Genomic DNA, 13,416 nt, shown 5'->3' with positions numbered 1-13,416 from the left:
AGTAACCGGTTACCACTGAGTGTGGGCAGATTTAATTCCAACTTCGAAAATTCATATCTTCTCGCTCGTAACTCCGATTTACATGTTCTTTATATCGTTGGAAAGCTTGTAAGATATACTATTTTGTGGAATGATTTGTATTGCTGAATTTTGTGTTTTCCATGATGGTACTTTTGTCGGCTTCCGGTGTGATTTTTGCATGCTTATTCGCGTATTACCGCACCTTTTCCCACGTTTACTTTGTCCGGTTTATTTTAGAATAGCAATAACGCAATTCCGATTGCGGTGTCTTGTTATCTCTAACGTGTGTGCTAGTGTGCGAGGCTTTTGGACGGTCACCGATCGATGCTCATTCTATGAGTGTTCCGCTTTACTTGCGGGACACGATTTCATTCGCTTGCTTTGTGTTCTCATCCTGGAGACACATCTCTATTACTCTATATCTGCTTGTTTGGTTTGCTTGTTCCTCTTGCAGGTGTATTGTGATTGTGTTCGACGCGCGTGTCAACCTTTGTGTGCTTTCATAGCTAATCGGTGTGCTGACTATTTGCTTTTGCTTTGCTAGCTCGCTCGCGGGATCCTTAGTTTCTTCGCTTTAGTTTACGGATCATCATCCGTTTGGTATTGATCCCGTTTCATTTTATTTCTATCGCACTTTATCGCTTTCTCGCATCATCCTTTAACATGAGAAGTAGGACCTAGACATGCATCTGGCCAAGTCCTCGAAAGAGGCTCTGTTTTTGTTGGTGTGTTTATATTTGTGCTTTGCGGCAGGGAGTCACGGTGTAATAAGTCCTATATGGCACTCCGTTAAGTCCTCATGGAAGGCATGCGGAAAGGGTTAGCAATCAACCCCCGCCTAGTCTCATCGAGTCTGTTCATTATGCGCACGCTACGCCTGGCTCGCTTCTGAACCTGCACAAGATCATGTTATCGAGTATGTCAGGAAAAGGGTTCATGTAGCCGGACCCCCGCCTTTCTTATAGCTCGCGTCGCTCGACGTTGATGCTCGGTGTACGCACGCACCGTTTTCCTTTACGATCCGTGACGGCTTGGTTGCTGAGAGGGGTCCGCCCTCTTGTCTATGACCCGATCATTTTCGCGAGGTCTAATGCTTGGTTGACTTGGGTTGAGCTGCTCCCCTTGGCTATGGCGGGATCGCTTTCCTACCACTCGGCCAGTGCCGTTGGTTTTGTTTGCTTTACGAGCGGATGCTCGTTTGTGTGATACTCTTGTTTGCTTTCCCTTTTCCTCGTAGGTTGCTAGTTTAGCTTAGACTTGTACCCTTTGTATGATAACATTAGGTAGCAAGCTTTCCCCCTTAGCTTAGGTTTTCCTCATGCATCTTTTAAAACACAAACCACAGTCTTTCATTTTCTTTTCTTAAGAGCTTGTTATTTCCGCTCCATTCCCAGCATAAGTCTCCAAAGGTCGAGCAGCGGAGTGTGAATGTAACTCGTTCACCTAAAAAACACAAAACAAACAGAAACTAGTTAGCCGAGCTACGGTAGCTCTGATTCTGCAAAACAGATACGTAGGCAGCGGGGTAGGGCCCGTGCGAGCATAACTCTTTCTTTTCCCTACATTCTGCATTCATTTTAGTCCAGATTAGCGCATTTTGCTTACACACCCATAGGTTTATACACAGGCGTGGATACCATCGAGTACGATGGGCGCGAGGGGTGCTAATACCTTCCCCTCGCGTAACCGACTCCCTTACCCTTTTTCTCTGGTCGTGAGACCGTTGTTTTGTTTTGTGGTTTGTTGGCATTCCCTTCCTTTTTAGGATAAATATGTTAGTGGCGACTCTGTTAATTTTCGCGGTAGCGACAGTGTGGAATGTCACAATATCTAGCAGAACATATGTCCATACACATAGCAGCAAAACCTGTTATGACAGTAGAACAGGATGCTACAACATCTGGTTCAACATTAGTTAAGAACCATGTTTTAGAAAAATTATGCCAATAAAAAAACCATAGAACTAGCAAGAATGATGCAAGATGACTCCTTGTTATGCAATAAGAGATCAACCAATTAAAAATAAATAATGTGTGCAATCTTCTGCCACATCCTCAAAATAAAACAATCATGGGCACCATGTGTTTTTTTTATCAAACTTAATGAGAATGATATAATTACAAGAAATAAATCAAGATTGGTGGAAAAAGGGTAAAATCAAGTTGAAGGAATTCACTATGAGAAGACGTATGCTCCTATAGCCCGTCTTGAAGTGGTTTGATTTCTATTGGCATTTACATGCTGTCTGGATTTTAAATTTTATCCGTGGCATATGTTCATAACCAAGATTGGCATATGTTCATAACCAAGATTATCAAAATTTCAAGAAAACATCCAAAATTTGGGCTATAGTCGAGACTCGAACCAAGTACTCATTGGTTGCTAACAAATATGGTGTACCACTAGGCCATTTCATCATAAGTGATTTAAGTTACATCTAGTTTCTATATCAAGTTACACTCCTGGAATTAAAGCTTTGTAACTACAACATATTTTTCTTCATGAAGTTCCAAGATCCATATTTTAGTAATCAATAAACATCCTGTTAAAGCATTTTTTTCTTCTGACTTCCATTTATACATGGTTTTTCTTCTTGAACATTAGTTAACTCTGGGCGATCATGATTCATCACCAGCTTATCTTCAATATCTCCCAACTTTTTATTTTCTACCACACCCTTAAACAATATTGAGAATATGGCTTTTTAAAATGAATTCACCAAAATACATACAAGGATCATGGAAATTACATTAAGTACAAATCAATATCATGCTAAATAAGTACACAAAGTAATGGCAAATTTATACCTAGTTTAGTTTGTGAAACTAATAGGTATTTTAGTTTTTTAAATATGCTCTTACTCCCAATTTTAACATGTCTAACATGCTTCAATTACAATAGCTATGTTTATCTGATGTCATATTTTATAAACTCACCTCATTTGTTTCCCTATAATACACAAGAACAACATGTTCATATTCCTTGTACAGACAACAATAAAAGAGAAAATAAATATAAATATCCATTACAATATAATACATATAAATGAAAACATCTTTAGATTAATAATTCCTATTAAATACTATTTTTTTTCAAGTCGATATAATTTGAGTTTGGTAAAAAATATAGAAGGTTGATTGTTATTCAAATGCAAGATAATTTTATATTGATCAAAATTATAATTGTTCCAAACAATTTTACGTCTATTTTGAAAGATACAACACATTAGGATAAGCTTAATAATATGAAGGATTTTTATACAACTAATAGTTAACTCACAGGTTCAACATCCATTAACTTCGCCTCTGGAAACTATGGTTCTCTGCTACATGTGCATAATAATAGTTCAGGGCTTTAACATTTCCAACCTAATGATGTAGAATAATATGGCCACTCAGATTGAGAAAATCAACATATAAGATTAGGGTACATAAGCAACAACTGCAACATCAACAAGGAGTGAATATCAACAACAACCTCATCCATCAGTTCTAACTACACTTGCTAGGGCGGTGATTGGTGTTTCAAATGGAAATGTTCTGGTTGCCTCTGTGTTTCGACTACACTTGTTGTGATTTGTGTTTAGGTTTATATATCAGTTAATAATCATTTTAAATCATTCTACAATGTTCATCAAAAGAACATGTAATAAATCACTAAACCTGGAGTTTTAAAACACATAAAATCTTAAATGAAATCAGTATAATCAATGTATAAAAAAAATTAATATTTAGTTTATGAATTACTACCTTAATTAGTTAGGAATGTGTCGAATCATTATAGTGGTTATGCGTGATGCTTTAGCTTCATCAATGACGTTGGGAAATTGTGTAACATTTCCACGGCGACAAAGGTTTTTTTAGTTTGTTTTGGTACAAACTTGTGTTGTTGGTAATGAGAGTTGTTTCTATTTTGAGGATAGGATAGTTGAGTGTGTGGTTGCATTGTGATGGGAATATGAATGGGAATGGAAGGGGTTTTTGGAATGGGAATGGAAGGGATTTTGTAAATATATATCTGATTCGTAAAACAAATAAATAAGCATCATGTAGCCTTGTGCTGACCATGGTACGATTCCTATAGAAGGAAAAACTTTGAGATTTTTTTGGAATTTTTAACCTTGTTGATAAACATATGCCACACGTATGAACATATGCCACGTGTGCAGAAATAGATGTCGTTTATGAGAATTACACGAAAATGACCTAAATGACATCGTTTGAAGACATAAGGGATTATATTGGTCCTTTTAAATGTTAAGGGACCAAAATGGACTCTGAGGTAAAGTTAAGGAATTAAAAAGGGTAATTTGCCAAAGTCTAGTTGTAAAACAACTTTTTTCCTAGATGGTATAAAATATAGAATTTTATTTTGAAAATGAAACCAGCAAGATCTGCGAAAAGACTAAATGCCCAAATCGAGAAGGTCTCTCTCTTCTTGAAGGGGTGGAGCTTCTATCGCTGAATTAATCATTTGTTTATCTAGTACACGATCATCCACCCCTAATTCTTTTACTCAGAACCACTTAATTGAGTTTTCCATCAAAATACTCCAAAACCAATCAACCATTCAACAATAACCTTAAGAACCAAGCTACGTTATTCTTTACCAATCCAAACAGTATTGACTTTCCAAGAGCAAATGGCAGTTACTTTTCGTAACACAATTTGAGCAGACATTGTTGATGAATAAAAGTAATAAAATTCTTAGATCTCATGATCCAAAATCTAAAAAACAAAGCCTTACAAATCAATACAAAATCAACATAACATTGTTAGTCAGAAATAAGAAGTGGATTTCCCTACATGATCCCAACATACCGTTCCCTTCACCTTCATTACATTCTAAAATCCAAAAAATTTCGATCTTTGAAACGACACTTAATTCTCTAAAATAGTAATTCGAGCAAAGATTTCTAACTAGATTTTTCATTTGAGATTTCATTTTCAATCACCCGCTCCAAACAAGACAACATTATAAACTTATACTCAATTGTCTTTAAACATTATAAAAATCTTAAAGATAAATAAAATTTGCCCATTCTAATATCTATATCCAAATTCAAAAAATATTGACACCGAATTTTTTTTGAGCAAAATCCTAATAAAATAAAAAAGTTTTTTCCTTTTGATCCAACTGGTTAAAACATGTTCATAACTAACACATACATTTTTTGGAAAGACAAATAAACATCTATAGCTAGTATTCTTTAATAGTACATGATATCTTATTATCCAACTAAATATTAATGATTAATAATAATATAATATTTTATTATCTAACTAAATATTTATAATCATACTTTACCTTATTTAATTTACATTTATAACTTTGATATCATCCATTTTATCATTATAAAAAAAAGAAAAGAAACCAGTTCATCATTCATTAAAAATGTAAAATAGAAATTCTACATTAAAATCATATATATTAAATTTCTTAACACGTAAGTAAAGAAAGAACTAAACATTTTCCTAATATTTTCGTCTTATTTAATTATCTTTCTTGATAAATTATACTTGAATGCCTCTCACCCACGCTTTCATCACTGGTCAACAAACATCACAACCATACAACAAACTTTCCGTATTCAACAAAAGAGGATCGCATTCGCATATAACAAATTAACAAAAATAATAATAATAATAATAAACGAAAGTTCAAAGAAGGTGAAAAAGGATAATTAAGAAATTTCATAAATGAATGAATATGTGAAATTGAAAAGGTTTTTAATAAATAAAAAATTTGTATGCATTTGAGAGAAGAGGGTGTTCTTTGTTGATACGTTTCATTCATTCATTCAGAGAGTATCCGAAAGTAACAGAATTATACTACCTTCTCTCTCGCGTTCTCACACACACCGCACACTCTTCACAATACACAAATCATAAAAACAAAACCCTAACTCCTCTCTCTCACACTCTCTTTTTCTCTCTTTCATATCTCTCTCATTCTCTCACAAACGCATTCTTCATCATCGTCATCATCATCACTCTCTTACGTTTCTCAAACCGTTGGTTCCGTGGAATCAATCACTAGGTTTTTTATTTTCTTCCCTTTTTGTTTTTTTTTATCGCTTCGGTTTTCAATTCTAGGTTTTCGAATAGTTTTCATTGCACGTGCGTGTATTTCTAGGGTTTCTGTTTTCGAGACGCGGTTTTCGTTCTATATAGGGCGATTGTTTTGTTTTCTCCATGGGCTTTTCAATCGTGCTTAATTCTTGGTTTATCGATTGTTGAGAGCCGCGTCATTGTTTGAATCGGTTATCTCTCTGGAGAGAGTTTTTCGAGGTCTTGTTTGGTTTGAATCCATCTTTCTAATTGAAGATGGAGGCGTAGAGAAGGTTTTCATTTACGGCATTGTCTTGTGATTCAAGATTGTGGTTTGTTAAAGGGGGAATTTCGGTTCGGCATTGTTGGAGCCGTTACGGCGGTGAATTTCTGATTAATTTTTAGGGTTTGGAATAGTTTAGGGGAAAATGAGGTGAGAATTGGAGTGAGTTGTTTAGTTTAGAATTCAGTAAATAAAAGTGCTGTTCTAGGAGTGGGGTTGGTGAAGGGTTGGTTCTGCTTTTTGTGTCTTGGTTCTGATCATGTTCAGTGTTCGATATGGAAAAAAGTGAACCTGCTTTAGTTCCACAATGGTTGAGAAGTAATGGAAGTGTTACCAGTTCAGCCCACCATTTTGCATCTTCATCTAATCACACTGGTAATTTCTATACCTGATTTCTTTTTTATCGTTTTATATATTCATCAATTCAGAATATTATGCATTTTTCTGATAGTGGAATTAGAATCTTATAATTATTACTTATTTTGTGCTTTCCTTTTCTTTTTTGTTTATGAACTGTAGAATTTTGGATTTTATTTTTAGTTTAAACTTTAAATAACGAAGTTATCTCCATGAGGAAGAGGAAACGATAATAAATTAATAGGTTTAACATTGTTGTGTAGATACTCATACTGTAGCTCACTCAAGGAATAGGTCTTCTAAGACAACTAGTGATTTTGATAGTCCTCGTTCTGTGTTTCTTGAACGGGCGTTTTCGTCAAATTCTCGGAGGGGCACTATCAACGGCTCTGCTAAGAATGCTTATAGTAGTTTCAACAGAAATCATCGTGATAAGGACCGCGATAGAGATAGAGATAAAGATAGATCCAACTTTCTAGACCACTGGGATCGTAAATGTTCTGAACCATTGGCTGACCTCTTCTCGGTAAGGACAGAGAGGGATCCTCTGCGGCGTTCTCATTCATTGGTCTCCAGGAAACAGAGCGAGCTTGCTAACCACAGAGGGGCTGTAGATACTAAATCTGGTGGCAACTGCAACCAGAGCAATGGTGGGGATGTACTTTCTGGGGGTAGTATCAGTAACAGTTTTCACAAAGCTGTTTTTGATAAAGATTTTCCATCACTTGGTGGAGATGAAAGGCCTGGGTCAGCTGAAATAGGCAGAGTCAAGTCTCCTGGTTTGGGTGGTACTGCTAGTCAATCTCTACCTGTTGGCAGTTCTTCTATGATTGGAGGAGAGGGATGGACTTCTGCACTAGTAGAAGCACCTTCTATGATGGGAAGCAGTAGTACCGGGTCTTTGACAGCACAACAAACTGGTACTCCGATTTCTGGGTCTGTACTTTCAAGTACATCAGCAGGTCTTAACATGGCTGAAGCTTTGGTACAGACTCCATATCGAGCTCAGTCAACTCCCCAGGTAGTCAAGCTAGCTGTTTGTCACTTTCTATATCATTCTTTTAAATTTAATGATTTTATTTATTTTCACCACCAGTTTATAATGTGTGTATCAATTGTAGGTCTCGGTCCAAACCCAGAGGCTTGAAGAACTTGCTCTTAAACAGTCAAGACAGTTGATTCCAGTGACACCATCAATGCCTAAAGCTTTGGTGAGTAAATTGCCTTTTTAAAAATTATTCTATTGGTTTGAGTTACAAAAATGGGTCTGTTTTAGGGTTTATCAGGGCACAGGATTTCCTAATGTGATTTTACACTTGTGTTTGATCTTGTTTTGGGGTGTTATTTAATGGTAAACAACTGTGTTAAAATTGAAAATTTGAATAAGTACCAGAAATTTTAAAATTGATGCTTTACTGGGGGTGTGTTTTCTAGAGAGGACATTAGACTTGGAATGAGCAAAATGTCAAAGAAACTATTACTATGAAATTTGACCAGTGTTTATTTCTTACAGTGTATACTGCATGTGAGAAATGCTTATAACATATAAACTTGTTGATTCAAAAGTTTATCTCTTTTATTTGATTGCTTCTTCTTGCTTAAATTTATTATTAGATTGGTATAAATTGAAGCCAGAAGTTTTTTACTAACTATTACCCTCTCTTAGCATCCCCTCTATCGATGTCACATATTTTCATTTTCAAATCACACTTTTTTTAATTGTTTCATCTGACTGATATGTTTCTATCCTAAAAGGAATTTGAAATAACAATTTCAGTTCGCAAGCTTGAACATTTTGATTGTTAGTAGCTCTAGTAGCGACTTATTAGCTAAGTGAATGATTTCAACAAATTTTCTTAGGTTGTTCTTAGACGTGGTTTTGTTGCCTGAATTTGAATCATGATGCAGAACACTTATATGGCCAATTTGTTTATTGTTTTAGCAATTCTTGGATGTAAAATATGTACTAATCGGTGTTTATGAATGCACAGTTTTTTCTAGAACAAATGCTTCTTATACACAATTTAACCTTTTTTTATACATTCACATCATAGTAGCATTTGACAGACAATAATGCCAAATAGCCTATTGTATTGTATCTTCTTTTTTGTTCCATCTATTAGTTTATCCAAAGTTTAGCGTTTTTGTATTTCCGTGTCTTTTTTATTGTTCTAAGTTTGATATATAGGCATATAACAAAGAGAAAACTGCGCTTTTATACTTTGTTTTGTTGTTTCTATAATGTCTACCAAACACTAATTAGTTGATAGTTGACACTGATTTTTGCATGCTCACTCTGGTTTCTGTGTTACTGTTGGGCAACCATGATGGTTGTGGGTATCTGTCCTATATTTACATTGGATTCTGTAATTGAAATCTTTCTTATATTTTCTTTGTATGTCAGAGTTACATGTTTGTTTTGTCTTCTATTTGATAACTAATTGATATTTTCTTGAATCCTTGGTGATTTTGTGATATTTTTTCTCAGGTTAATAACTCTGAAAAATCAAAACCGAAGACAACACTCAGAAATGCTGAGATGAATATGGCTGCCAAGATTGTACAACCCTCTGCATTGCATACTGTTAATCATTCTGTCCGCAATGGAAATGCCAAAGGTGATGCTCCAAAGACATCTGGGAAGTTTACTGATCTTAAGTCTGTGGTGTGGGAAAATGGTGTTTCTGCAACAGCAAAGGAAGCTTCAGCTCCAACAAATTATTCTAACAGTAAACCCGGAAATCATCTGGCTGTTGCTTCAGCTGTTGCTTCTGCACCTTTGAGGAACCCCAATAGCCTTAAATCCCCCACAGAACGGAGGCCAGCTTCTTTGGACCCGAAAGTAGGTTCCACAACGGATAAGAAACAGGTTACTTCTCAAGTGCAGAGCAGACACGATTTCTTCAATCTCATTAAGAGGAAAACTCTGAACTCGTCAGTTCTTCCTGATTCTAGCCCTGTTGTTTCACCTGCCACAGCTGACAAATCTGGTGAAGTGAATATGGAAGCAGCTGAACCCCCTGCAATCCTTCACAATCTGGGTAATAGTACTGAAGTGACTAGCAATGGTAATGCCCATGTGGAGGTTCACAGACTTCCTGAGATCAGATGGAAAGATTCAACTTCTGATGAGGAAGAAGTTGCATTTCTTCGTTCTCTCGGCTGGGAGGAGGATGATTCTGGTGAAGATGAAGGCCTCACAGAGGAGGAGATCAATGCATTCTATCAGGAGGTGAGCATCTACTACGTTGATCTAGTTTTTTTTTTATTTTTAATATTAATGGGTATACAGTCCATATGTTAATTGTGATGATGAAACAATAAAAACAGCACACATTTAATTGCACCTAAGTTTAGCAATTTATCAAATCTGACCTTTTGATTTTGAAAGTAAAGATTTCTCTCCACTACCCTTTTTACCCTTTCTGTCTATCAGGCTTAATTGATTTGTAATTTATAATACCAAGTTAGATATCCATTTTGTTAATCAAGGCTTTGATTGATTTTCTATGGGTAAATTTAATAATGCTATTAGATCATGTTGATAAAAAAGTATATCTTATTCTTCATTGATTTTTTTGTTATGTAGTGCTTGAAGTTGGGCACCACCACATTAAAGCTATGCCCTGGCATGCAGCCAAAGTTGTCCAAATTTTTTGAATCTTATGCCACTAACTTGAATGGAGCTTCTGCTGGATCAAGTTCTTCTGACTCTGGATCTGAAGTTTGATGTTTGGTTGTATCATGAATAGATCCAAGTTGCATTCTTTTATGCAGATGGCTAGTAACATTCTTCTCTTTTGATTTTATAGAAGGCTGGTGATTTGGGAGGGAAAAAAGAGGGTGGGTTTTGTTTGGAACCATGCATTTGCAAATATTGCAATAAGTTACAGGTGCCTCAAGCCTGCCTGCTTAACAGGGAATTTTTTTTGGTTCTGAGGCAGGGTAAAAGTAATAGGTTGGTTGGGTAGGGGTAGTAGCCTAGGGGTTATTTTGTCTGCAGGAAGGTGCTGGGCAATTGCATCTTTTGGGGTATTTTCATACGTTTTTCTTTCAAGAGGGTTTGATTTTAAATGATAAATTTTATGACGTTTTTGGTAAATTTACAAACAAAAAAAAAGTAAAAGTTTACGTATAACTTTGGTGCTTGTTGATACGTTTTTTTTGCTGTCATCGGTTAAAGTTTTTTAATTGTACTTACCTCAGTTGTATAATATTCTCTCTAATAAAAACGTGAGACACAGACACATAATATGCATATTTTAGTATAAAATCTGTTTTATGTGACTTCCTTTATTTTTTTACATCATTTTCAATCTTTGAGTTTTTTTGTCCCCAAAAAACAAATAGACATATCGTTGTGTAAGGATGACATTAGTTTCAATACATGTCAAAATGTCTCTTGTTTTGTGCTCACAATTACAAAGAAGAAAATTTAGGTTAAGCGATCTGTTTTCTTATCTAGAGAAGAAATGCTACTTAATCATGCCTTTTTTTTATGGTAAAGAAATGAATAATGCACTATTTACAACTTTAAACACTATAGGCTCCCTCTTTGTAGCGTAGTATGTATATAGCGATAGTTCTATGTGCAATTGATCAGTCGGTTGGTAGTATATGAGTATGTACTGTCTACACTCTACAGTCTACTATACTCAGAGTTGTACGAAAGAAGAATCGGATGAGAAAGAGAAGGGAAAAAAAAGCCTAGTTCGTTGTACACTATCCCCAAAATGTAAAAAACGTGTTTGTCTTGGTTTCTCTCCATCGATATTTTTTTTATAGGAATAGTTCACCCGTCCGATAGATTGATGAATGTGTTCTAATTATTAAATAAAAAACATATATGAATTTGTACTTGAAAAGTCAATCATAAACACCATAAATAGAATGATTAATTATTATTCTAAATTTATTTGTATTTTTATAACTTTTTGTGTTGAATTTTTTAGGGAGGGTTTGCCGTCTATTATGGTTTTACATGGTTCGAAAAATTAGTTGTAGTTGTGCGCAAATGATATCCGGTTTATAAAAAAAAGAAAAACTCATTGCATTGAAACATGCAAAACGTTGCTACTAAAAGTAGGGTTGTTCACTTCTCCTTATTTAGTGATTATACATCCTAAAAAAAGAAAAACTCATTGCATTGAAACATGCAAAACGTTGCTACTAAAAGTAGGGTTGTTCACTTCTCCTTATTTAGTGATTATACATCCTATAGTGATTCTACATCCTATGTAAATCTCAAATTACTTTTTTTATATTTTGGATTTTAAAATTTGAATGCGCTCATTTTACAACAAAATCGTCTCATGACTGAGACATCATATTCTTGTCAAAAGTCGGTCTAGAATTTATTCTTCGGACGAAATCTCAATTCCAATCTTTAGAATTTCAATCGGAAAAAATAATTTGGCTGTCACCTTGTATGTATACTATCTTCAAGCTCTTTATGATAAAAAAAAATTTTCAAAAATTCTACACAAATCTCATTCCATTGTCATTCAAGATTTTTACTTTAAAATAACATTCTTTTTTTGTATTTTGGTAACAGAGAGAAAAAGAAGCTGGAATTTTAAGTAATATACATATATTCCATTGTCCATTACTTTAGATCATCTGATTTTGTAAGCTAATAAATGAATGTTGTGTTAGAATTTCAAAATCCGAATTATGTTCATAATGTTTTTGAAAAATGAAATTCGGACTGTTTTGTTATGGAATTTGAATATGCTTATGTTATGAATGGTTGTAGTTATGGTTACTCTATATACGGATGTTAAACCACGTGATGTCCATGTAGATGTTGGAAAACAATTTATAAATAAAAAGGAATTTGCTATATGTAACCATATGCTTCATTGAGTTTGCACAGAGGATGTGAAATTAGGGTTCCACATTGTAATTGGAAGGTCATATTATGATTTTGATAGAAGAATAACATTTGTGGTGATGAGATGTGAAAGAAGTGGCATGTATAAAGCACAAATTCAGAAGTTGAAACGCGAGGACACTAGGACGAGGAAATGCGAGGGTCCTTTTAAGTTGCGTGAGTATCTCATGGCGAATAATACATGAAATTTAATGTGATTTGTGGTATACATAATCATGATTTGGGTTTCAAGTTAGTCGATCTCCCTATTGTATGTCGTCCGAATTTTGAAGAGAATAAACTTATCTCTGACATGACAATGAACATGCTTCAACCTTAAAACATATTGTCAACTTAGAAAAGGAAAAATCTTGATAATGTCTCAAATATTAAGCAAGTCTACAATGCTCGCACACAAAACAACAAGGCGAAAAAAGGTCTAAGATTCGAAATGCAACGAATGTTGGAGCTTTTGGGTGATGATCATTATGTATCTTGGTACAAAGATTTCGAGGATGTAAAAATCGTTCAACATACATTTTGGACTCATCCTAATTCCATCAAGTTGTTCAACACTTTTATAAATGATTCAACATATAAGACTAACATGTACATGTTATCACTTTTGGATATTGTTGGTGTTATTTCTACATATATGACTTTTGCAGTTGGGATTGCATTTTTGGAAAGTGAAAAATAGGACAATTTTATGCGGGCTTTGGAAATGTGTTGAACTATATTGAAATACCAAGAAAATATGCCACAAGTGATTGTCATAGATTACGATATTGCACAGATGAATTCGGTTGGATGTGTGTTTTCAACATCATATG

The 13,416-nt window shown here is 34.8% G+C and overlaps 1 protein-coding gene across 1 annotated transcript; it reads left to right on the top strand.

The window, feature by feature from the left end:
* The first annotated feature begins 5,770 nt into the window (after positions 1-5,770).
* On the top strand, positions 5,771-10,849 carry LOC131627374 (uncharacterized). The gene is made up of 5 exons (XM_058898221.1): positions 5,771-6,729; positions 6,975-7,732; positions 7,833-7,922; positions 9,200-9,943; positions 10,301-10,849. The coding sequence occupies exons 1-5, from the start codon at positions 6,630-6,632 to the stop codon at positions 10,439-10,441; spliced, it is 1,833 nt and encodes a 610-aa protein (XP_058754204.1). The 5' UTR covers positions 5,771-6,629; the 3' UTR covers positions 10,442-10,849.
* The last annotated feature ends 2,567 nt before the right edge of the window (positions 10,850-13,416 follow it).

This window comes from Vicia villosa, unplaced genomic scaffold, assembly GCF_029867415.1.
Source record: "Vicia villosa cultivar HV-30 ecotype Madison, WI unplaced genomic scaffold, Vvil1.0 ctg.000359F_1_1, whole genome shotgun sequence".
Lineage (NCBI taxonomy): Eukaryota > Viridiplantae > Streptophyta > Magnoliopsida > Fabales > Fabaceae > Vicia > Vicia villosa.
This window is presented reverse-complemented; position numbering and strand designations above follow the sequence as displayed.